Source organism: Megalopta genalis, chromosome 7 (assembly GCF_051020955.1).
Source record: "Megalopta genalis isolate 19385.01 chromosome 7, iyMegGena1_principal, whole genome shotgun sequence".
Classification (NCBI taxonomy): Eukaryota; Metazoa; Arthropoda; class Insecta; order Hymenoptera; family Halictidae; genus Megalopta; species Megalopta genalis.
Window position 1 is genome coordinate 16,354,564 of NC_135019.1, and position 26,961 is coordinate 16,381,524.

Here is a 26,961-nt window from a genome sequence, read left to right on the forward strand (position 1 = left end):
GTCGTAGCAAACGATCGAACAAATTCCGTAACACGTTGAATGCCACCGGGGTCACCGGCGACCGGCACTTAACTCGGCGGTGACGCCATGGGTGCCACCGGTGACCGGCGCGCCCAAATTGATAGAAATACATATAATTTAAAACAAATGTCAATATCTAAAATTTTGTATTATTAGCATCGTCGATTCGAACGGTGACCCCTGTCGCAATTAACATGTCGAACATGGTTATACACTGTAACTCATCTATTGCAGATAATATTTCAACATTATATGTATCGCATAAAAGAAAATTCATCGTGGCGCCACGGGCAATTTCTGTAAAACCGGCGTGGCATTCAACGTGTTAAGAGGATAATGGCATCGTCTCGATCAGGCATGATCTCACCCTGTCGCTAGAGAATGTTTATTGAAAATCGAGCGAACGCGGGGCGATTACTGCAGAGCGGCTGTTAATTATTTCGCGCATCTGTGAACGAAGATAAAAGGTTCGACGCAACGAGAAATTAGCGTCGCGACCATTGTCGTGAAAGAAAGTAACACGAGGCTGGCTGGCATCGGGGATCAGCGCGGCAGAGACAGAAACAGAGAGAGAGACAGAGAGAGAAAGAGAGAGAGAGAGAGAGAGAGAGAGAGAGCCAGAGCGATGGATTGAATTAAGTGGATTACCAAAACGGAAAGGGAGATAGGCGAAAGTACGGGACGACGAAATTCTATCGATTCCCCGCCGCGCAGCCGGCAGATATACACGATGCTTCATCCAGCAGCAGCAGCACGGGGGGGAAGGATATTGGAAATGGCAATCGAGCATCGCGGGGACATGCTACGTGCTGCCTCTTAAACAGACGGAGAACGATCGCACCTCGAAATGCCACGATCCGGGACGACGAGCTTTGTTCCCCCGTTGCTGCGTGCTTTCGCGCCGCCTTGGCATGCAGGTAGCACGCGGGGACGGATGCGGAACCATCTCGCCGCATCTCGTTGGGAACAGATGCGCGCGACCGAGCAGCCTCTTCCAATAATCGAAACTATCGTGATTATTCACCGCCGACCATTTTACTTTGGCACGGGCCAACGCGGGCCGGGTGAAACGGTTCGCGCGCGTTTCATATTTCACGATTTTTCCGTCGGTGTTATCCGGATGTCGAACGTTATCGACGAGTCTGCCGGGGGGTCGCGATGATCTACGAACGAGACTCGAGCAGAAAGAGAGAGAACGAGAGAGAGAGAGAGAGAGAGCCATTAACTGGCCGACGTCCACGGAGAGGCAGTTTTCTCCAAGGATCCCGGCCGATATATCCTCGGCCAGGGACAATCGAGACACCGGCCGCGACAAGCTTTGCCAAACCGCGAACGTTGTTCGACGATTTAAGGGAATCTGCGAGAAGTTCGGCCACCGCGCGCATTGGCATCCACGTGCGCGCATGGTTGCATAGACACGCGGGAGGAAGCCACGTCGAATTAGACGCGAGCGATACGCTGCGGCTGTTTCCGCGGAGGGGAGATCGCGGGAACAACGGAGAACAACGAGACTCCGTTGTCGGTCGATCTCCCCGACAAAGACACTCTCGATAAATACGTTATGGCGGAGGGTGGCTAGAGATTCGGGTGCCATTCTCCTGTTTGCCCTCGCGTCCGTCTCGCTTGTTCCAGCTACGAGGAACGGAAGGAAGCGAGTTCGGTTGCGAACCGACGGAGGAGAGAGAGAGAGAGAGAGAGAGAGAGAGAGAGAGTTGTGCGAGAGGCGACGGTGTTCGGGGAAAATGCGAGAATCGTCCACCTCGTTGGCACGATCGTCGTTCCGCGTGCACAAGTTGGTTCTCCGTTGGCTGTGCCAGCAGCCGGCAAGGTATTGATCGGCTGAACCCGCGAGGACCACATGGCGACTCCAAGTTCGTGCGACTTCGTGCGAAATCGGCATCCCTCGTGCCTAACATGGCGCCCGTAGGCGGTCACGTGGCCGCCACCCCCTCACCCACACGACCACCACCACCACCACCACCACCACCGCCGCGACTAGCAACTACCACCGACGCAGCGGGCGCACTCGACCACCACAAGGGATATATGATGCAGCCACCAATTCCTCTCTCTTGCTCCCTTGTTCTCTCCATCCCAACCCCCGTTTCCCATTCCCCATCCGCCAGCAGCCCCAACCACCATCGCCATCCCCCGCGCTCTCTTTCTTCCTCTTTCACCGTCGTTTCCAAACTCCTGCTCTCTCTCTCTCTCTCTTTCTCCCATCCCAGCCCCAGCCTCTCCGTCTCCGTCTCTCCGTCATTGTCCCCGTCCGTGTCTTTGGCTCTCGCTGGCTGCGTCCTCCTCCGCAGGGACGGCTTAAATATTTGCACGGCCAGGTCCAACGATATCAGCCCGAAATAGTGACGCGCCGGTTAGCCCCGGTTAGGAAAAAATAATTTCCGCCGCGGCACGGAAGAAATTGGAAAGCCACGGCGGCTGCGGCGCGCGATCGAGTTCCACGATTTTTCATCGTTTTAACGGGCCGCCGGCTCGAGGCGAACGCCGCGGACGCGCTCGGTGGCACTGTCATTCGAGCCGCTCGACTCGTTTCTCCTCTGCAAAACGATCCGACGGGGCCCCGAATACAGGCGGCGGGGCTGCTCTCGAACACGCCGCGTTCGAGGCTCCGCAGCCAATTCCCGGAGTCCCTGTTCGGGACTCCTCTTTCCCCGAAACCGTAAACCGTTCGTTCTTTCTCCGCAAACCGCCGCGCTCTTTCCGCCCTGCGACTCTCTGCGGCAACGCGCGCCGCGCGGCGGAGGGTCGTCGGCTGGCTCTCCCGACCGTGCAGCTGTTTAACGCGGCTCGCCAACTTTCCCGGCGAAGAAACGGACAAACTTTTAACCGATCTCTCCGAAAACTTTCGGTTGATTAACAAAAACCAACGGGAACTCGTAATCTTGGCACGGGCAACCCGCCCGCGCGATTCGTATGCCACGCCGGTCGAACGATCGGGAATTCTTGATCGGCCGGAGTCTCGCGAACACGAAGTCGGAAGCGTACGCCGCGACCGCGACGTTATGAAATTAAGGAGTCGCCGTGCGAAGGAACCGTGGGCGCAGGGCTCCCCTTTGAACTATCGCCGTCCGATTCCCGTCTCTACGAGCGCGCCTGCGGTTCTACGATGCACATTGTAGCGCACGGCGTACGGTCTGCGCAGAGTCGATCGTCCGTGTATCGGACATCTTAAGCCACGATATTAGGCGGAAACGACGACGGAGAAAGAGGACGAGCGTGCGAGCGAGCTAGGGCGACGGAATCGTGGGGAGAACAGGCAGAAATGCAGACACAGGAACTCCAAGAACCGGAGGAGGGTGTCAGTGGAAAGGGACGAGGCGAGAAGGAGAGAGCGCGAGATAGAGATAGAGCGAAAGAGAGAGAGAGAGAGAGAGAGAGAGAGAGAGATACTCGTTTCCGAGAGCAGCAGTGCCCGAGTCGGAGCACCCTCCGGACACCCTCCATTTGTCCCTACCATTCCCTCCCTTAGGCTTCCGCTATCTCACGACCGACGCATCGTCCTGCAGAACGGAAGACAGACGGGGAAAGAGAAAGGGAAAGAGACGGAGAACGAACGATCGATCTTCTAGGATGCCAGTCGTACCGAGGACCGATTGAAAAGCTTCTGATTCGTGACTCGAGGCGAGAAATCTTGACTGGCTGAGAGGTGCGATCGGTCAACGAGCTACAAAGGCGGACGCGAACGAAAAGCGATTTTTAAATCCGGCGAATCTTTGCCGACCCGCTGTCGAATACGTTTTTTAATTCTCTGATATCGATTCGAATCGTGAGGTCCATTACAAGGCGAAGCCCGACGCGAGGATCGATAATTGTCCAAGGATCTGGGATAGCGGAGCCTTTAGTTTATTTTCAAGCGCGATTAACTTTGTATTTATCGAATAAGACGATATCAAGGTTTTTCGTTCAAATTCAATTCATTTGCTCATAAATTGAACGTGTCGGATACGAAAGTGCTTAAAATGCCACGAAAATTGTTTCAATCTTTTAATACCGAATTCGCGACATTTTCTCTGAAGCTTATGAAAACATTGATGAAAATACTGAACGAGAACGAAGATCGATATTCGGCGAAATAAATTGTTCTAGGTAAAATATCACAGTGTTAATTGTATCGTTGGTAAAACGTATCGAGATTACGGAAAAAGCAAAACGGTCGTTAATTTTTTGAATTTTTCTTTTTAGTTTCAATCTCAGTGATTCGTTTAGTCGCTGTCGAAGAAGATCGATCAAATTTACCTTCAACTTCTTCAGAAATGTCAATTAACGCTAAACCTAACTGGCATGTACTGCTTCACAAAAGTGAGAAGACCGAATTCATTTGGAATTTGTAAAGTTTTTATTGTAAGACTTGCTCCGATAATATAACTTATTCAAGCGTTTTCCACGAGAGAGTCTCGGAACATTGCAGAATTGCAAAACAAGAAAGCGGTCACTTTGACCGCGGTAGCTTTAGTGTTAAATAGTTGTTAAGTTAAATATTGGGTTGGCAACTAAGTAATTGCCGATTTGTTCAATGAAATAAACATTTCTTTTTTACTTGGAACGAAGTTTAATCTGTAATGTATTTTCCATTTTGTTCGATGACCTTTTGCCATCTCTCCGACAACTTGAAAATTCCACGCTCGTAGAAAGTCTGATCCTTTTCGGTCAAAAACTGAGTTAAGTGAGATTTTACAGCGTCATCGTCATTAAAAGTTTGACCACGAAGGGTGTTGTCCAGGGATCGATATAAGTGGTAATCCGATGGCGCGAGATCGGGACTATATGGTTGGTGTAACATCAATTCCCAACCAATATCCATCAATTTTTGCCGAGTGGACAAAGACGTGTGCGGCCTAGCATTGTCCTGGTGGAGAATGACACCTTTACGATTGACCAATTCTGGTCGCTTTTCCTTGACCGCTGGATTCAATTTGTCCAGTTGCTAACATTCACGGATAATAAAAAATAACATAATAATAATAGTAATAATAATAATAATAATTTTATAATATAACATTTACGGATATCATAAAAATGGGAGTGAGAGACATCTATAACTGAAATCGGCAATTACTTAGTTGCCAACCCAATAGTTAAATAGTTGTTTTTAGTAAAGAAAACTCCGAAATTCCGCGAACAGGGCACAGTAACCGGCTCCCCGATCCGTTAGAACCGGCGACGCCCGTTACCATGGACGATTTTCCGATGGTCGGGACCGTGAAAGATTACGATCGGCTGCTGTCGAGCGAACACGGATGTAATTAATAACGGGGTCTCGCAGGCGCGTGTCCGTGTGCAGTGTTCTCGGAGAAGGATTGTGTACACAGGCCCGATCGCGGACTACGCGCCGCGCGGGCCGACGCATTCTGCCAGGATACGCTCGGGAGAGATCGATCGATCTCGTAGGACACGAGTCACCGTTCCGCGGCAATGACCGCTGAAAAGCCCCGGCGATATTTCTGTTCGCCATTAACGGAGCCGCGGACGAGCGCGACTGTCCTCTTTGCCGAAGAGACACGCCGTCGTGGTTGCACCGTCGAGCCGCGACGAGCCGAGCCGGTCGGAACCGGGAGAGAAGGAAAGGGGCGATCCTAATCCGTGAAAAGCTCCTTTCTTTTTACGGTAGTGCGGAAGCTGTACGCGTAATGAATTCTCCATGGTGTGGCGCGGCGCGCGGAACCGCGCCGACGTTCCACTGGCCACGATATTACCATCCGTGAAACAAAGCCGCGCTAAAATGCCACGGTATTAACCTTATTTATCACGGCCGTCGACGATCGTCGCAATTATTCTCGCGGCACTTTCAAATTAGAGATTCGAGCGACCCTCGTCGCAAATTTACGGCAAACAGGGGAACGATTTCGAAATTCTTGTCCGAGTTAATTAACGTAATACGCGGCGCGCCGTGAAATTCCCCGTGAATTTCGCGGCGGAGGACTCCCGGACTCCGATATCCTTGCCGGAGCGGATCGAGACGCTGCGGACAATCGCGCGCCGATAAATACCGAAACGAAATTTCGCCTTTCGACGATCGTCTCCGGCTCGTAAATCCGAATTAATTGGCGGGGAGAACGTCGCGCGAGGAAGATCGACGGGGCGAAGTTTAAAGTCGTCCAGGGGCCTTCTCTGTGATCCGTTCGGAGGACGGTTTCCGCGGCAGAACGACGTCTACGCGCCGAAGAAACGAGAGGTAAGAATATCGTTGCATATTCGTTAACCCATTGACTGCCAGCTACGAGATATTTCGTAGTGGGTGCTGCAAGTTTAGATTGGCTGCAAATGGCTATTTGAGTTAGGAACTATTAGAAAGGATGAATGAAAAATGTATACAGGGTGTCCCGAAAATGTCTCGCAATCCAGAAATGGGAGGTTCCTGAGGTCATTTGAAGCAACTTTTTCCTTTGCGAAAATTTTCTCCGAGGTATCGTTTACGAATTATTAACGAAAAACGCTGGCCAATGAGAGGCGAGCTCGGCTGGCGCGAGGCGGCCGAGCCAACGAGCGCGCGAAGCCCAGCTCCGCTCATTGGCTCGGCCGTCTCGCGCCAGCAGATCTCACCTCTGATTGGTCACTGTTTTTCGTCAATAACTCGTAAACGAAGCCGCGGATTGCATTTTCGCTAAGGAAAAAGTTGCTTCGAATCAGCTCAGGAATCCCCTACTTTCGGATTGCGAGACATTTTTGGGACACTCTGTATAGAACATATTGATTATCAATAAAAAAAATACCGTAAATGCCATTGCAATATTATATCAGTAACTTAATATTATTATGTTTTGTAAAACTTCATGTTTTCTTTCAAATAAAATCGTGGCACCCAGGGCAAGATGCGCTAAATTTGCGTGGCAGTCAATGGGTTAACCTGTTCGCATAAATCGAATGATATCTCACCGATAGCTAACTAAATAAATAATAATAATAATAATAATAATAATAATAATAATAATAATAATCCCAAGATTCCCTCGACTCCGCTCTGTCGGGTCTTCGGCGCGTTTCATCGAATCGCAACTTTCCTCGGGGTTGCGAAATCGGGAAAATGGCACCCTCCCGTCGGACCCCCGCGAATCAATCGCGAGAGGCAGCATCGTCCGATCGAAACGATGATAATCTCGTGATTCCGCGGAAACTTTTTCCGCGCGGCTGATGGAAAGCTTTTAAAAAGATCGGGACGATACTCGCCGGGAGGCCGAGCGGGACTCGTTCCGCGCCTGGAAAAGTGAAACTAGAAGGGAAGACGGCGCGCGACGAGAGCGACGGGAGGAAAGCTCGGAGAGAGCCGGAGCAGACGGAAACTCGCAAGTTTAGAAACGCAACGGAGAGAGAAACGCGGCGGTAGGACGAGCCACTCGTATTGATCCAGCAGATACGCTCGATTAAACCGCAAATTGCAACGGATTGGCGTAAGTTACAATCTACTAAGACTTCGGCAACCGCCCGATGGTTTCGCGATGCTGCCGGAAGCCGCTGATAGCGACGGCAAGTCTGATATTTGATTCGAGTGACAAATGACGGGCAGCGGCGGGTAACTGGCAACAACTGGTTGCCGCGCGTTCGCGTGTTTGCCAACGTGCCTCGCCACGATTATTCAATAAACACCGACGGCGACGGCGGAACCGATAAGATCCAACAGTTTCGCTAATTACGCTTCGCGAGAGTTTGATGATGCGCGCGGGTCGTTCCCGCGCGGAAGTTTTTCGTGCGTCACGACGAAAAAAATTGAATTCCGCAGCCGCGCGCGGGTCTCGACTCCGATGGAAACTCGAAACCGAAAGAGCGCATCGACCGAGCTTGTATCTCTCGCCCGCCGCCGCCGGGCTGTCCACGCGGAAAGAACGGCCGCTGACGAACGCGCGTCCACCAACAATTACATCGCGGAAAAATCGCGAGCGGAAATCAACAATGGAGAAAAGCCAGTGTAATCGAGTCCGCGATTCTGGTTGCTTTTCGGAGCGACGCGGTGTCACGTACACCGCCGTTCATCGTTCCCTTTCCATCTCTCGATCTCTCTTTCCGTCTCCCCCATACCGCCGCATTTTCTTCTCGTCGCAGTCCCTGCAACTCCGGGTCCTTGCATCATCGTTCCGCGCAGCCTTGCATCGATTCGCCGTCGCGCTAAATTAATTATGCATTGCTTCTACTTTGGACAGGCACTCGTTCGGTCGCCTGTTAGGGGGCCAAGGGACGCTCCCCTTTCGAATGCCATTACGGAGACGGCGAAATTGTTTGGATTTCGGACGCGATCCAACGATCGGACGCTCTCGTGGATCCGCGCGTTTGCGCCCGCGACTCGGATACGCGCGCACTCCGCTCCGAGCGTGCTATCTTCGATGAATTTCCGTACATTTCTGGGCGGAAATCTTCGTACACTGTCGTCGGATGCGGAGAAGCAACGCAGTTTGTTAAACGGATGTCGAGAGACGTTCGTATCGATGAGACGTTGCACGACATTTCTGTAGAATTTATCGAGTTTATTGTCTTTATTGCCGTTGTAGATTAGCTAGATAAGCCAGAGATACCTTTTATTCGCATTGTCATACGCATTTACGTGAAACGGGATTTTCTGCGAAGGATAAACGTAGAGCAAGCTTATAGATCTTGAGCCTGGTTTACGTTTAGAATTAATAACAATTGAATCTAACGCGAACATGCTGATTTTTCAAACACAAATTCAACGATCTCATTAAATTTTATAATCTGATTTTATTTCTAATAAATAAATTTTTGGTTAACCCCTTAACGCGCTGAAACGTATTAACACGGGCGTGCAAAACCGGCCAAAATGTGCAGACCCGTATATATACGGTCGGCGTCGCAACTTATGTCGCTAAAATGTTCAGATTCGAATATATGAAAAACAGTACGATAGGTACAAAATTCGATCTGCAATGCGATTCAATATTCACTATAATTATTTATCCACTATTTTTATTGAATTTTTAGTAATTTTTGCATTTTTTTAAAATATTTATTGAAATTAAGGTCCAAATATGTATTTTCTTAGATAAAAAAATTGATTTTTTTTGGTCGGTTTTTTTTTTTAAATTGTGCATTAAGGGGTTAATCCGGATTCCTTTAACCCATTGACTGCCACGCAAATTTAGCGCGTCTTGCCCTGGGTGCCACGGTTTTATTTGAAAGAAAACATAAAGTTTTACAAAATACAATAATATTTATATTAATATTGCAATGGCACTTACAGTATTTTTTTTACTGATAATCGATATGTTCTCTACGCTATATACATTTTTCATTCATCCTTTCTAATAGTTCCTAACTCAAATAGCCATTTATAGCCAATCTAAACTTGCAGCACCCACTACGAGATATCTCGTAGCTGGCAGTCAATGGATTAAATTGTCCATTAAATGGATTAAATTGTGTATATTTTTCAACCGTTTAAGGTTGGCTGTGACACACCCTGTTCCAGCAGCTGTTTTATATTCCACGAATATATGTAAGCATGTACCTACAAAGTAGTTTAGCGATACGTGACTTAAAACAGAAACATAGCGATGTCACGTCACGTGAAACCACGCGGATCATGTAACATTTGAAGAGTGCGAGCCTACTTATTTGTAATATTTCAAATTTGCTGAAAACGGATCAGTATCGCGTCACGCTGTTTACATATTGTCAGCCTGGACGGGTTCCGTTCCTACGAGCCGACGTAATTCGACGCGACGCGACATTAGTATGTTTCCATTTTCGGTGCCACGTTTATTGGACGGCGCGTGGACAAAGGAAGGTGAAAAACGTAATACAAATAAATACCGTGACCCGATAAAAGTAAAATCCACTGGTACTTTTCCTTGAATCCTTATTCTTTCCTTCTGTTCCGTCCTTCAACGGAATTTTCGTGCTGTATCCGCCTAACTTCATCCGGCTCGAAGGACCAAAAAATTTTGAAAACATCTATTTTGATACCATATACTTTGTAAAGAAATAATTGGATTGAAAAATCCGTATATAATTTTCTTCAATATCACGTACACAAATCACAGTAATAAATATTCATCCAAAATTATTATTCACTTTGTATTCGAATAAATCAGAGATCGATTAGAGATTGTAAAATTATTTTTACGTAATTATTGAAGCATACATAATATGCGTTGTAAATCATGAGTCCTGGAATGTACGATGATATCGTTCTTATACTCGAAGAAAAATTATTTAGATACACGTCAATGATCGATCTATCCACAAGTAGCAAACATCCCGATGCAGCAATCGAGGAAAAGCGACTTGTAAAAATTGACATGGAAGAAGTTGATCAACGGTACTATAGAAAAACACCTTCTTTACCCTTCCTAATTATCAATAATTATTATCAAAGTTTTTTGCAAATTTTCTTCGACTATGTCATCGTTTACAGATACCCACTTCAAGCTGTTGACAACATTCACCTCGATCGCCCGGCAAACCGGTAACTTCTGGCAGGCACGGGCCTCCCCACCTCGATACAAAAGTATAAAAAAAAAAGAAAAAAATAAGAGTAAAATCCACTGGCCAATAATCCCTGGTAACGCCGTTTCTAACGTTCAAACTGTATTCTCTCGTCGGTGATATCGGCTATGAACGAGTCGAGGCGAGCGTTTCCGCTCGCGAAATTTGGATACGCGCGAGCGAGACGAGCCGTTTACGAGAGCGTGCTCGAGAGGCACAGATTACTTTTATTCCACTCGACTATTGTTCGATTCGCTTGGAGGGCGGTTGAACTTGATTGGCGAGTACGGCACGGCGACGCGACGGACGATTCGACCTTCGCATTAGACTGGATAGACCGTCCTGCTACTACTAATGGCCCTTTTCGTTCCACCCTGTCCGAGCGAGCGTCGTCTCCCCTTGGACGACGCGACGGGTCGCCGCTTGCCGCGTTGCTTTCGGATCCGAATTGATTGGACTGTGAATCGTCCAGTTTGAATTATTCATACTTTGTCCGTCGATAAACCAATTTCTGTACCGGCCAAATCGAGGAGGAAAAGATCGCCTCGCCTTGCCACGCCATGCTGTGCTACCGTATACATACTACGCCCATGCCACGCCACGCCACGCACGGACAACGAGGAACAAAGGATAGGCCGCGAGCCAACGATCGAAGCACGATGAACGAAAAAGAAAGAAAGAAAAAAAAAGAGAGCGAGACGGAAGAGCAAAGTAAAATCAAATTGGGAATCCGCGAGCGAGAACGGCCCCGATCGACCGTGTCGCGGAGGAAGACGTCCGAGGAGCTGCGACGCCGTTTAATTTTATTATTCGATCCAATGACGCGCGAGATGCCCGGCCGAAGAAAAATAGACGGCTTCTGGTTGCTCTACAACTTTATCGAACTACGATGACTCAAAGCGCGCGAGAAAGAAAAAAAAAGGAGAACGGGGGAGAATCTCGTTAACCTCTTCCTCGTTCCCTTTTGCCGGAGAGCGCGGCGTGCCTCGTTATCAGCACTCTCGCCTTCTAGACGCGATATTTTAATCTGGAGGTTAAGGCCGCGCGAATAATTAAACACCGCAAGAAATCTCGACCGGCATAATTTCGCGCGACGTTATAATAAGGGATTACCCCCGCTCAGGGGGAGGGGACGGGGAAAGGGCGTCTTCGGTTAAACTTATCCTCGGTCGTCGCGAGACGCGCGCTGCCTCTCCGCCGAGAACCCCATCCCGGAGTTTATTTTATTCGATTCTCTTATCGAGATATTATATTAATGCGTCGAAAGTCCGGCTGCTCTCTCTTCGAGGCAGGGGGTCGGTTCGCGAATATGGCCGCTCGGGAGGAGCCAAGTTTCTTCTCGAGGCGGCGGACGCAGAGTCCCGGCTGTCCCGATATTAAAGAATCCGGCAAGTTTCGAGTCGATAATAAAATCGCCAACTAATCGTCTATCCGTCGTCGGTGATCGGGTGGGGCGGGACGCATCGCGGGGAATCAATCGTCGGAAATGACGCGGGAGCGAAACTCCATCCAAGTTTCGCGGCGGCAATCGTATTTACGAAGATTCCTCCTCTCGCCGGGAGGAGGTCGAGTCAACACCCACGATAAGAGGACAGACACTTTTACTTGTGCTCGGCCAAGTAACGAAGAAGGAACCGGCGCCCCGACCGTTCCCGACCGCGTCTCCCGCGTTCTCCCGGCACAGCCGCTGCTTTTGACCTTTTGCTTTCCTGGATCGAGCACGGCGAGGGGGATCTTCTCGACAAAAGATTTATGAACCCCTCGGCAATGCCAGTATGCTACTTATTCTATCGTCGAGTACACACTCGAGGCTCACAAAAAATGCGGGGGTGGTACGTACACGCGAACGATCCTCAAAGGGAATTCTTAAAAAGGGGAGACGACACCACCTCCCGTTACGCCGCCGACCGCCTCCTCGCCGGACCCCCTCCTCTTTCTTTTTTTTTTTACATCGAATCAATCACTTCCAGGCTCGCGAGTTCCCGCACCTCTCGCCAATTGTCTGGCATTAACCCTTTCGGCACGAGCGCGTTGTCCGCCGTGACACTCCCACTGTCCGGTGTGCCGCGCCGAAAATGCGCGCATAACGCAGGGTCGGTCCACTTTTGTACGAAGATTTTCTGAAGCGTTAACACTTTATCGTCCGGTCGTGGTTGAGGCTGCCACTCAGTAAGGACTGGCTTAGTCGCGCGCGCATTTGCTCCCAGTACCGGCTAAATTTTCGCTATTCATTGTGTTGTGCTTATCCCTTTAAAAATAATAATAAATAATAATATCATTATTATAATTATAATTCATAAGGATATGGGGAGGTCAGCATACAGGAGGTCAGCTACTAACAAAACAGTAAAGAAGCGAAAACCGTCGATAGCTAAAAGTCGATTAATAGGCTATCGGTCGATAAACATTGGCAATCGAAAAGCCGATAAATAGGCTAGCGGTCGATAAAGCGTTAAGTAATGACCGTGCTTAATCCGTTTCTAAATCTTTCTTTGAACGTTTCCTGTAAACATTGTGTAAAGGGCCTACAGAAATATGGCTTACATGGATGCCAGATGTACTCGGCACTCGTCCATATTGGTCATCGGATGGATGCCGGATATATCCGGCGCTCGTACCGAAAGGGTTAATCCGCGCCGGATTCGCGTTTCGTCGCCGGGCGAAGCGCGTCTACGGATTCGCGAGTCAACGATGGTTGTTACCCTCGTATGGAAACGAAACGAAACGGAACGGAACGAAAGGAAACGCAAAAAGAGCGAGAGAACGAGCGACGCGGAGCGAGAGAAGCTGCGAAAACGGAATTACATTTCACGATGCTCGAAGCACGGAGAGTCAATCGACACGATTCCCAGTAATTTTAGCCAGTGGTTGGGCCGAGGTCGGGTTTATACATGCCGGGTCGCCTACAGGGTATGCTGAAACTAATCATAATGTATCCTCTCGTCGGTCGGAGGCCGTGCTGTGATTGGTCCGCTGCGGTATTCCTCGCTGCCAGATAAAGTTACCGTAATATGGATTAACTGGTCGCTATAGCCCATATTCTGATCCAACGCCCCCATTCGGACTGCGATTCCGTAATGAACTGGTAACCGGCGCTGTTATTGACCGCGGATTGCATCCGCGGTGTCTTTTGATGACGCGACCGCGTAAATCCGCGGGGGCGGGGGGAAGCGTTACCGGTGCAATAGACGCGCGCGCGCGCCGATCTCTGTATCGGCGCGTTATCGCCTTGGCGGTTTCGCTCGTTTCGCGACTTTCGACGCCGTCGAAAGCTAGGTACGTATTTCGGCTCCGAATTTCCCGCAGCATCGCGCCGATAGCTTTCGGCGGACGTTGGGTATCGACCCGGCCAGGTTTCGACCGGCAAACCGACGCGATGGCGCTCGGTTCCAGCTCAGCGATCTCCCTTTTGCTCGTAATGGCCAGTGCGCGTCCACCCGGAGCCAGAACCAGAGAGCCGGAGCGGCTAGAATCGGAGAGCCTCGCTCGCCTTGCCACCGCCGCCGCGGTTTCGATTTTTTAAACGGCCTGTCCCCAGAGCCGGAGAGTGGCCGTGCTCTGATTTACGATGTCCGAAAGGCGCGCAGATATTTCACGCGCTGTTCTTTCCTTCGGTTTTTGCCCGTCAGTGAGGGAACGACCGATCGTCAGCGCCCGGTAGGCGGACGGCCTATGTATGTATTCGGCGGCGGCGGCCCATTTTCCCGCGGCCGTTGAAATATCGTCCTGCGTCGATGGTTTTCGCGTTTCGGGGCGCAACGAACCGGAAGGTAGCATCGCGTCGCGCGAGAAAAACGCTCGGCGAGAAGGACGTTCCCGCGGAACGACGAGTCCGCGAACGAGCCCTTTAACCCTTTCGGTATGAGCGCCGGATATATCCGGCATCCAACTGGTCACCTGTGTGGTCGAGCGCCGGATATATACGGCATCCATCCGATGACCAATATGGACGAGCGCCGAATACACCTGGCATCCATGTAAGCCATATTTCTGACATATTAGAAACTATTCTAATAACCGTTCGAGTCCCAAGCAGCGCTATCACGCTGTTTGGCATTTTTCGACCGTGTTTTCTGAATAATCCCTGGGACTCGAACGGATAAAGTCTTTTCTTACAAGGATTCCGAAAAGACAGCTACTGATATAATTGTCGTTTGATCTGAATTGAATAAAACAATTTCAGGTTACATTTTTCTTCGAAACTTGTTCATAGATTTTAACATATTGTAGGCCCTTTACAGAATGTTTACAGGAAACAAAAGATTTAGAAACGGATTAAGCACAGTCGTTACTTAACGCTTAACCCTGCCGAAAGCAGGAACATTAAGCGCGCGCAGTTTTCAGCATTCGGGGCCAAGTCTTTTGCTTCAAAAACGTTGGATTAATATGACCAGATTTATTACAATCGATAATAGGTTTTGGTAGATGATAGCGTCTGCGAACAGAGGAAAGCGAGGCGATAGCCCTTGTTTGAACTTTTGGCTCCATTGTTGTGACCGGTGACTATAGTCACCCGTCGTGTATAGGTGGCATCTTGTGGCCGGTGACTATAGTCACCCATCGTATGTGGGTGTCGTTTTGTGGCGGGTGACTATAGTCACCCGTAGTAGCGAAAGGGTTAAGAAAATCTTCGTACAAAAGTGGACCGACCCTGCGTTACGTGCTCATTTTCGGCGCGGCACCCCGTACAGTGGGAGTGTCACGGCGGACAACGCGCTCGTACCGAAAGGGTTAACTGCGACCGATCGGGACGCGCGCTCGCCGACTCGTACAACAGCTCGTACCTTCTGCAGAGCACGGGCACGCGTTTATCCCCCCCCCCCCCACACACACACTTCGTGGCGGGTTCGTGCCAATCGAATTCCACGGGAATTCCATTCGGCCGGGGTCGACCGAGAAAAACATGATCGCGCAGGATTTCCCGGTGTTGCAAAGACATCCGAACACAACGGCGACCACGACGATGCTGTTTCAGAAGATTTAATATCAGCCGTTAAGCCTTGCAACGCGGTCACCGGATCATTATAATCCACGGTATTTGAATCGTCCGCTTTAATTACTCGCAATTTTTGGCAAACGAATAAAATAAATTTCTGTTAAATTCGGAACAGCGAAAATGCATTTATGGTGAAAACGAGTAGCTGGAATACGATCAATTACGGGGACGTAAGAATTGAATAATATTATTACACTGTTTTCAACTTATCAAAATTATTAGAAGAAATAATTGATCTTTATTTACAATACAATTTTATAAAATCGTGTCCGAAAATTTTCATTTTGCAGAAACTTCCTTATCCTACTAATAATCTGCAAGAAGTATCTACAAAAATGTTTTGAAACATTGCTGAACGATGACAGTAAATAATAATAATGTCTATTCGTTTAACGGGACGAACCCTTCGTCATGCGATACAAAAATGCACCAACGATCGAACAGACTGCGAACAAAGAGAGGAAAAAATAGAAAAATATTAACACTTAGCCAACCGAACGGGGACATCTCCCCGTTTCAAATTCAGTCGGTTGACGACCGAATGGATGATTAACGAAAAATTAAAAATTATTGCTTAATTTTATTCAGATTTGCAAGAGATACGAATGCTGAAGAAGCAATCGATGCCATACAAAATTTTTGTTTAATCGAATGAAATATTTTAATTTTATGAACATTGTTAAGCTTTCTAGCGCCGTCGTGGAAGCGTTGATATTGTAACGAATGGCGTGATTATGATACGACGTAATAACCTGAAGTAAGAGAAATCCTTGTATCTGGAGACGAGCGAGAAGCTTCGGACAGCTCGGAATCGTCGGAAGCGCCGTCGTTGGTACAGTTGCGAAAATTGTCCGTCGTCCGTGGGTTAATTGGCCGACCTCGGTAGCGACGAGAGACCGTATATCGCTCGAAGCGGCGGCGAAGAAAAATTCGCGCCGGCGACTAGCGGGATAGCGGGCAAGGTAGAACACCGCCCGATAACGTTGCGTCAGCGAAGGCGATCATCCTCCTCCTCCTCTCCCCCATAACGGCAATATGCGTATCCCGGCGATTACAGTTTCGGTTCTGCGGCCTGGTTCAGCCCGTTGTAGAATTAGCAGAAATTCTGGCTCAGTGAGCAAAACAGCGCCGTCGCCGCAATGCCAGTGGCGTATTAATAACACGTGCTTCGTGTAATTTCAATTCCTGCCGCGCGACCCCCTGTCGCCCGGCGCCTCTGTCCTCCCCGTTGCCATTGGAAAATAATACACGGACGAAATTCATAACGACCTAATGAGCTTATGCTCCGGCTTACTACCGCCATACTTCCGCCGCCGATTCGCCGAGCTACCACCAGAAAGACCCCCGCGAGCGACGCGACGCTGCGCGCTAAATTGCTACCGACGACCTTCGAAGCTGTTCCTCTTCGGTCATTTTTTTTTCGGCGATTCGGCCGAAGGGAAAACGTTCCGCCGGAAACTATGTTCGCTTCGCCAAGGAACAGCCTGCGACGGGATCCAGGATTAGGGCGAGCAAGGGGGGCCGCCCCGCAGGTAGACGGAGCACAAAGAACGACTCTATGGGGGAGGGGTGGTCGCGCGATGCAGAAAGTTGAACGTGACACGGCATCGGTACGTGCCGGTCCATTGGCGCGGAATCAAACAAGCGAAAGCAAAAACACTGGCTCCGATAGTCGCGCGGAGCGAAGACGTCGCAAAGTTTCTCGCAAATGGAGTGGCATTCGCGGCCGGGATAGGATGCACTCGGTTCGAGGCAATTTATTTCGTTCCCTTTCTCGCCGAAAACATCGTTCCGCCGCGGAAAGAATGATGGATGTTGGGCGTCGGTCGTCGCGTACCATCGCTGCGAAACACGCCGAGTGCCGTTAAGGTCGAGTGCCTCGGATGTGGGACGCTTTGTACTCTCCGGCGTTACTCGGTTTTCTCTCTTTCTCTCCAGAAAGCCGTCGCCTCGGTCTCTCTAGCCGAGCCGGAAAAGCTCCGGCCTTGACAGCGCGGCGGCGTTCCCGCTCGCAGAAATCTTCTCGTCCCCCCTCCCGCGAGCGAGAAAGCGAGCGAGAAGACGAGGGAGCGCGATATATATATATATATATATATATATATATATATATATATATATATATCGATCGATCGATCAACAAACTCGTCGCTTTTTAATTGCGCCGTAGACACTTTAATCCCTCGCGCTCCATCGAGCGATCCTTTTCACGTATTTGCGGCTGCTGGATCGGCCGGTCGAACGGCGCGCCGAACGAGCAACGAACGCGAGCGGAGAGATCGATATACGGTCGCGAACAGTCGATGACGAGGTTTTCCTCGAATATCCGTGTTCTATCGCGGCGTTTTAATCATTTAAACGGGGCACGCCGGTCGATACCAGCTTTATATTCTTTTCCTAGAATCCGCGCCAGGGGGTCTGGTTATGTCACTGATTAGGGTTCGCAGTCACCGAGTTGCACACATAGCTCCCCACGCCGCTAAGGGTTGAAACAATACCAAGTGGGGGAAGGTCCATGACCCTGTGCACCCGGTGCAACTTCCGTTCCGCATCGTCGCTTGGCTACCCCGGACGCGTGCAACGCGAGAAAACGAGAAAATAAACCACCCTCCCCGCTCCCTCTCCTCGCGTCTCTGTCTTTTCCTATCCCGTAATGAACGGAACGGAGACGGAGATTGACAGAGATGAACGGAGAGAGAGAGAGAGAGAGAGAAAGGGAGAGCGCTCTCGTCGAAGGAATTTTAATTTTTCTTCCAGCATAATCGCGGCTGCGCTTTTGTTACCGTACCAGTTGTTTTCGTTCGATCCGTAAGCAACCGACAGGGAATTTCGAATGAAAAGGTATATCTCGATACCGGCAATTTTTCATCGCTTCCCAGGAGATGCGCGAGAGAAGAAGCGAGACAGAGGCGGAGAGAAAGAAAGAAACCGATACGAGGAAGAGGGAGAGAGAGAAAAGGAAAAAGAATGAGTCGAAGCGGGGAACGGTCTGCTAGTCCGTTGAACGGAAGCGCCCCCGCGTTATTCGAACCGGTAAGTAGTCTTTTTTTCCCTCGTCTTTTCTTCGAACAGCTCTCCTTTGTTATCGTTCGAGGCGATTAACCTTGGTTCGGGACAGAACGAACGAGATACTATCGCGAAACGAGACGATACGCGAAATCCTGCGATAAGAAGGGAAAAAGACGCGCATAAAGAGAGACACATTGGGAAATAGATTGGAGCAGCGTTGCAGACTCACCGAGCTGGACGTACATCTTCGGCCTGATGTTTTCCTGCCAGGCCGCGAGGGCGATGGTGACCGTGGCGACGAAGCACCAGCAGGACAGGACGGGGTGCATCCTCGTTTCCAAGATGGTACACCTCATCTTCTCTCGGATGGTGGTTCGAACGGGAGCGGAAACGTGCCAGGGTTCGTAGTCTCCTCCGCGAGGGTAACACGCAGCCAATCGAAGGAATCGGAAAACTGAGAAACTCGAAACTCTCGGAACAGCTCGGAACTCGGAATTCGAAAAACTCACGACAGATACCGCACCAAATAGAACCACCGACACTCTTTACTCCCCGTGTACGACGCACAGCCGCCGCTGCCCCCGCGATTCAACTCGCGGCAACAGAGAACGGAACCAATCGGAGAAAGAACCGTGTTTCTCTCGATCACTCTCTTCTCTCGGTTTCTCCACTCACTGCAGCAGAAGGTGCGAGGGCGCCGCAGTCACGTGCAGCGTGTTCCTCGTCGCAGTCGCAGTCGCAGTCGTTGTCCTCCAGCTCTGATCACGCATGTTTCCTTCGGGACGACCGGCTTCCTGACCGCGCACATTCACGAGAAACTCGGACGCGGCGTCGTGCTTGCACGCGCCTCGTCGAACCACGATTAAAACGAATCCCGAAATCGAGACGAAAGCCGTTCGCGACGAGACCACGGCGAGCGTGGCGATCGGGCCAACGGGAGAAGATTGCGGCGGATCGAGAGACGAGACAAGACGAGACGAGAGACAGAGAGGCGGCCGAACCACTCTACCTGCACGATGATCCTCCGGGTGCAACGGCGTGTGTGTCTCTCTCTCTCTCTCCCCCTCTCTCCTTTCTCTCTCACTCTGAACTAGCCGAAAAGTCACCGACCGGTACACACGCGCCGGAACGATGCGAAACCCGCAACGGTCGCCGTCACACTAACGCCGCACAGCGCCAGGACAGGTGACAGTCCCCCCCACCGATCGCGCGACCTCCCACTCCTCCGAATTTCTCGACCGTCCGCGCAGGCTCGGAGTTTACGCCGCCGGTCTGCGCCGCTTTCTCCTCTTCTTCTCCTCTACCCTTCTCTCTTCGCTCTTCGCTCTTCCCCCTTCTGTCTTCTTTCTTCGCTCTTCTTTCTTCTCTCTTCTCTCTTCTCTCGTTTGCACCGTTCCAGCCGCTGTCCTGCGAGTGTCGCGTGTGCGAGCCTACGCGCCAACGCTGCACGCACACCTAGCCTTCGCGCACGTGGACAAGAGCAAGAGGAGGCAGAGCGGCGACCGGAAAGAATAGGGTGGGCAGTCTAGGCGGAAAAAAGAAACGACGGGATCCGAGAGAGGGAGAGAGAGAGAGAGAGAGAGGAAAGGAGAGGTACACAGGAGACACCGGGCAAGCGCCGATTTTCAACCCCACCACCCCCGCGACACGATCACGCCGCCATCCTCGACATCCTCGACATCCTCGCCACCGCCGACGCCGTCGCCGCCGCCGTCGTCGTCGTCGTCGTCGTCGCCGTCCTCGGTATCTCGTCGACGCTACTGCAACGCCGCCAATCTGCAATCAGAAAAAAAATCGAAACTAGACTTTGGTTATTTGCTCTCGAAATGCGCCGCTGATTTCGGAAGTTGTCATCACCCTTCGGGATCCAATCGTTATACATGTATTTCGTCAAATGCTAGAGGAGCCTTGCGACTCGTTTTTATAGTTACCGATTGTCAACGATTATAAAAATATGGTACAAAGCCGGAATAATCGTATCTCCCGTTCCCAAATTGACCATTTTTCTGCATAATCCAGGCGTCAGTTAGGGAGACATTATTGTATTCGTTTACGGAGTGCTTAACGGTCTTGTCAACCGTCTTCCTATATTGCAAACATTCGATATAAATGCACTTACCGTTGGATTAAGACATCGTGAACTCCTCAAAGTTCAAAACAACGTCATCAGTATTTGAGCCGTTTATTTTGAAAGTGGCATAAGTCACTTTACCGTAATGAAAAGTGGTGATTTTTTAATGTTTATACGAAATTATTTATACTGAGAAAAATATCAGTATCCTGAGACGACAAATACAAGTAAATCTTCTCGAAAGTTAGCATCCATATTTAAATATATAAATAAATATATAATAATATATATTAAGTATATAAATAAATATATCGACTTAAAAGCAAAGTGAGACTTATGCCACTTTCAAAATAAACGGCCCATATCATACTGTCATCAAACTCTATTGATATTTTCGATATGTGGCCGCATACGATAAAAGTACACAAAATTCTCTGCAATTGTCCCTCAGCCTGTAAACAGAAATGGACAATTTAGGAAGAGGAGATGCGATTATTCGAGCCTCGAGGCTCGTTTTTATAGTTGACTATTTATACCGAGGCTCGAATAATCGTGTCTCCTCTTCCCAAATTGTCCATTCTTCTCTGCAAGTTGTGAAACAATCGGAGAGAATTTACCGCATCCTTAATTCGCATCTCATTATAACTTATACTATCTATCACAAATAGATAAGATCTCCTGAAATCTTAACGTTGATATTCCTCTTTGCACTAATGGGTTATTCCGTTCAAATAAAATAAATACGAGAAATCCAAGAAGGGTTGGCAAGTGGATCGATACGCAATTGTTCTAAGAGACATCCTCGAGTCTCTGAGACGCGATAGTCTTCTCGGTGCCCGCTTACGAGTGAACTTCTGCGACCGATCGTATACTTTCTCTGTACGATATATGAACCCATCGCACTAGAGTGATGAGTCTTGATTGAAAAAAAGCAAAAAAGCAATACATACCGCGTATCCAGTTAAATAATGATGTATATTTTATCCTAAGTACGTACACGTGTTATTTAGTGTCCATTAAATCCGTTTAAACAGAGGGTGCCCCAAAAATGTCTCACAATCCGAAAGTAGGGGATTCCTGAGGTCATTTGAAGCAACTTTTTCCTTAGCGAAAATGCAATTCGCGGCTTCGTTTACTAGTTATTAACGAAAAACAGTGACCAATCAGAGGCGAGATCATTTAGCGCGAGACGGAAGAACCAGTGAGCGGAACTGGGCTCCGTGCGCTCGTTGACTGGCTCGCCTCGCGCCAGTCGAGCTCGCCTCTCATTGGTCAGTGTTTTTGGTTAATAACTCGTGAACAAAGCCATGGATTGCATTTTCGCTAAGGAAAAAGTTACTTCAAATTACCTCAGGAACCCCTCATTTCCGGAGGCGTTGTTTAACCCAAACAACTGAAACAAAAAACTCAACGCACACAAAATAACTGCAGAGGAGTGACGACGCCTCTGGGCACCAAGGAAAACTATGATCGTCGAATGCCAACAAGTCCGAGGCAATGTTTACATTATCGTTCATTGCGTAGAAGCCTGTTAAAAGTGTAACTGTGTTGTACGAGTCACAAGACTCAACGCATATGCATGAAGTGCGCGAAATCATATAAAAGGGAAATATAGTAAATCAGAAAAACTGTTCTAGATTTAGAGCTAAAACGGCTTCGAATGCAAGCGGTTAAACCAAGTGATCGTTCTTCGGTATATTTCATTACGACCAAAATTCGCTTCCTTTAACCATTTTCTTCGATTAGAAATTTTTGGATCGCAATAATTTCTTAAAAGAGAAAAAAAATCGATGCTTACCGCGCGTCTAAATATATTCGAATGCTCAAAATACTGCCGGCAAGAGATTAGAATTTTATTCCATTTTTAAAGGACGGAACAACGTCTATGCAGAATAAGTTATTGCTAGAAATTTTCACGACGCGTCGGACACGTCAAAGTGCGGCAAGGGGTTAAGACCCAACAGTCACCGACGGTGTCTCCTCTGTCAATTCGCGGTCTCGGGGCCGCCGTGCGCCACTGCGATTCAGTTTCCGGATCTTTCGAACTTCCGGAAACCGACTTCGTCGCGATCGATATCCTCGACCATTTGGTCGTTCCTTACCGACCGTCGTCCTGTCCCCGATACAGATCCTGCGTGCCAGGTGACCGGGTTATCGTCGAACGATAACGATCCGGGATGATATCCGAACGTGGGAGAGCCGCGAAACTAAACGATTTAGCGGCCGTAGGCGAACAAACGTCGGCTGTTTGAATTCGTAGTTTCTTGTTCTTTTTCGGAGAAATTGCTCGGTGTTAGTTCTTGACCCAAATTTCCGTCGGAGCATTTGCGCCAGCACGAATTTCAGCACGCTTTATTTGCTCGAGGATGCTGAGAGAGCGTAATAAACGTGTGGCTAACGATCACCTCGTTACGTCGCCCCCGAGTGTATACCAAGTTTTGCGGATATTCGCGGAAAGATGGCCCCCGCGTTGAATAACATCGAAACGCCGTGTTTATTTAATAAAGGCTCGCCCATCGGCGCTGCGGGCAGAGGATGATTTCCATCGATGTTTCCGCCGCCGGGGGGAGGGGTTGAAAAAAAGGTTATCCGACGCAATCAAGCCGTGTACAAATTATTTCTGCGCGTTAGAAATTTGCCGAATTTCGCGCTCGCTTCCCCAAATTGAATAATATCGGTGTTTACCGTTACCGCAGAGGTTAAAAAACCAAGCTTCTAATAGACTGCATTAACCCGAGAAAGATAACCTACGTCGCAGAGGCGCCTGCGAAGACTGTTGATTTTTGTTAATTTTTCATAGAGGTCTAGTGATTTAAGTTTAAAATTACTTAAAATATAAAAAAATATAATATAAATGCATTTTATTTTTACAATAATGCCAAACCTTTAAAATGACTAGATTAACTTAAATAAATATCCATTGTTAGTATAAAATTGACGCCTTAGAAAAGCATGCGCCTCTGAAGCGTATGGTTATCTTTTACGTACGTTGTCATATGGTTATCTTTCTAGGGTTAAAGGACGATTTTCGAGTGACCGAAATAAAAATGCTTAGGGAGAAAGTCGGCGTGCCGGGGAGGGGTTGAATAACGCAATCGAGCCGTGTACAAATTATTTCTGCGCGTTAGAAATTTGCCGAATTTCACGCTCGCTCCTCCAAACTGAATAATATCGGTGTTTACCGTTACCGCGGAGATTAAAAAACCAAGCTTTTAATAGACTGCATTAACACGTTGACTGCCGCGTCACCCGTATTCGGGTGACAGCAAAAGTTCTCTTCAGGTCACGTCACCCGTAATACGGGTGACGCTGATTCGACTACTTGCAAAGGATTTCCGAAAATATTTCGACAAATATTGTACAGGAGGTAACGAAACTATTGAATTCTTATAAAAATGGTTTATTAAAAAAATTATTCGCAGTGTACAACATTAAAACATTCTCTGCAAAGTTGAGGTTGATCAGGACAGCTTGGACAAAAAGTTGTTTGTTTTTTCAGATATGCTCGTGCCTCTGATCGGTCCATTTCGTATCTTTTATTTGAACCGTAGCTTCCTCGGTATCATCAACATTTCTTTCTTCTTCCATGACCAATTCTCTCGTAAAATCTCGTCAATAGTATCTTCATAACATTCATTATCACTAAGATTATATTTATCAGTATCCGAATCAGAATCTGACGATGTAATTTTATTTATGCTTCTCCTTCCGGCCAATCCGATCTCTTTTCATTATTGAAAAAAATAAGGGCAGAGATTTTAAGTTATACCATTCGGTACTCGGCAAAGATTCCAACTGTTCATGCAGGAACAGAAACAGATATGAATTAACAGCGCACGCTTCCTATAGCGGCACGGGTGGCCTGTAGGAGATTTTGTTGTAAATACGCGTGGCAGTCAACGTGTTAAAGGACGATTTTCGAGTGACCGAAATAAAAACGCTTAGGGAGAAGATCGGCGTGCCGGTGGAGGGGTTGAATAAAGATTATCCGACGCAATCGAGCCGTGTACAAATTAGTTCTGCGCGTTAGAAATTTGCCGAATTTCGCGCTCGCTCCCTCAAACTGAATAATACCGCTACTGCAGAGACGGAAAACCCGAGCTTCTAGTAGACTGCATTAAAGGACGATTTTCGAGTGACCGAAATAAAAATGCTTTGGGGAGAAAGTCGGCGTGCGACGAAACCCGGGATAATTTCCGCTGATTTTTCCCTGGGAGGGTTTTCGCCCGCGGCGCGATAACGACGTTACCCGGTGCCCCTCGTTTGCCGAATGCTCAGCCATCTGTACGCGATGGTCGACGTAGCTCATTAATTTACCGTGTTCAAAATGTAACCGGTCGCATCGAACCCCCCCGCCCCCGCAGTTTTCGCGATCGCGGCGCGGCGGCAGCTAGGAAAGCGGAAACAAAGTATATTCGCCGGGAAACGGAGGAGAGACGAAACTCCCATTTAGACGAGGACTCTCAATTTCGCATCTTTCGATCGCTGAGCCCGCGCACGCATTTTTCGGGAAACCAAGAGAGCGAACGCGGAAAAGCGATAAAAGCTACCGCGCGCGTTCTCCACCCCTCCCCCCCTCCCCCGGGAGAAATCGTGGATGCGTTCAACGACGCGTCATTGGATAGCTCGCTCGCAAATCGGAAAAGGTGAAGCCCACTTTACGCCCCGCGACGAAAGAGCTTTTGTAGTCTACGGTTCTTGCTTAAAAGCTATGCAGCGCGCACTAGAGAACGATCAAAGGCGATCGAGACGGAGAGAGAGAGAGAGGACACGTTCGTCGACGGTGCACGAAAGAATACGCGGAAAGGATCTCGTCGAAGGGACGGTGGTGTCTGGGTCGGGGTCGGGCTCGCTTCGGTTCGAGGGGTGCGCGAGATACGCTTGGAAAATCGTCCCGTGAGACGTCGACGTCGACGCCGACATCGTCGACGTCTACGTCTACGTCGACGCCGCGCGAACACCGACTTTTCTGCCGCTTAGTGTTACGCATCTTGCGTTTTCTGGCTGGCTAAAGCCCCTCGCCACGGCAATCCGCGCGCCGTCCCTCCGCCGTCAGCCGAATGTCGGCCGGGAACGGATCGATGTTCGAACGCCGAGAAGAAAAATCCTCCGCTAAGGAAAAAGGTACGTACGGTGCCGGATCCTCCGGGACGAGAGAGGCGGACGAGAGATAAAATCTAATTTTTCCTTTCGAGTTATGTCGCCGACAGCGGTAGCTGCTGCGCCGTTGCGCTCCCGGGAAAGAGATACGTTATTGGCGAAAGCAACTTCGTCCTCTGGTATCAATTCAATACCGGCGCGAATTACGCGTTCGAATTCGGAAAACGCGTTTATGAAAGCAAACTTCGGGCACGCGACGCAACCGTCGCATGGTTTCCCGATCGCAAATTCCATCGTAGTTGCCAATCGCAGGCCGCCTTTCGTTTGTTCTCGCTCGAAATCAACTTTATACACGGTGTCCCAGGTTTTAATGTTCAAACTTTGTTAGTGTATTCTATGGTACGAAGTAAGAAAAAAATGTTGTGTAAACATAGGTCGTATAGAGCTTTATTAACACATTGCGGACGGGGCTCTGCGCGTTCAACACGCCCTCAAAGACCGCACATTTTCGAACGCTCCAAAAACATGCTTGGCAAGTAACAGGAAGCGGATACGCACATTTCTAATTTGCATTTAGTATTCTTAAATAATACTATATATACATAGTTTATATATCTGTTTATTATATAAGATTTTTTACATTTTAACTATTATTTATTATACAAATTTGAATATTGATTTAGAGTGACTATAATGACTGATCATTTCTACATGCTTGGAATGATTCATTTGTTTCGCTAAAATTACTTAGGAATGCGGGAGGCTTCGTTACCATGGTTACGTAACAGAAATATTTGCGGCTGGTTGCTTGTTGCCGATTAAATAAAAAAAACATGAAAACGAGATATCTCGTGACCCGTCCGCAACGTTCAATTTGCTAAAAACGAGATATCTCGTGAACCGTCCGCAATGTGTTAAGAAGTTATAAACGAAGCGAGTCTTCCGATACAGACAGTGAAATTGAAAGATTTCGATGTTTGCGTAGAAAAAAAAAGTGTTCACGTAATTTCTAATTACTATTATTATCATTATTATTATTATTATTGTTGTTCAAAATATAATAAATAATATAATAGATTCATAAAATAAATAAAAACGCATAAAATGCTACGTCTTCTCTTAAATGACTTGCTAATCTAAAGTAGAAGTATATACAGGGTGTCCCAAGTTTTAATGGTCAAACTTTGTTAGTGTATTTTATGGCACAAAGTAAGAAAAAAATGTTGTGTAAACATAAGTCATATAGAGCTTTATTAAGAAGTTATAAACGAAGCGAGTCTTCCGATACAGACAGTGGAATTGAAAGATTTCGATGTTT

General features: G+C 48.5%; 1 protein-coding gene across 2 annotated transcripts in view; it reads right to left on the reverse strand.

The window, feature by feature from the left end:
• The window catches only part of Sema1a (semaphorin 1a), a 295,418-nt gene that overhangs the window by 225,972 nt on the left and 42,485 nt on the right, over positions 1-26,961 (reverse strand). For both annotated transcript variants that reach the window (XM_033473001.2, XM_033473000.2), the window contains exon 2: positions 18,702-20,248. In XM_033473001.2, coding sequence (XP_033328892.1) covers positions 18,702-18,828 — 127 coding nt within the window. In that variant the 5' untranslated portion in view covers positions 18,829-20,248. The remainder of the gene's footprint in view (positions 1-18,701; positions 20,249-26,961) is intronic.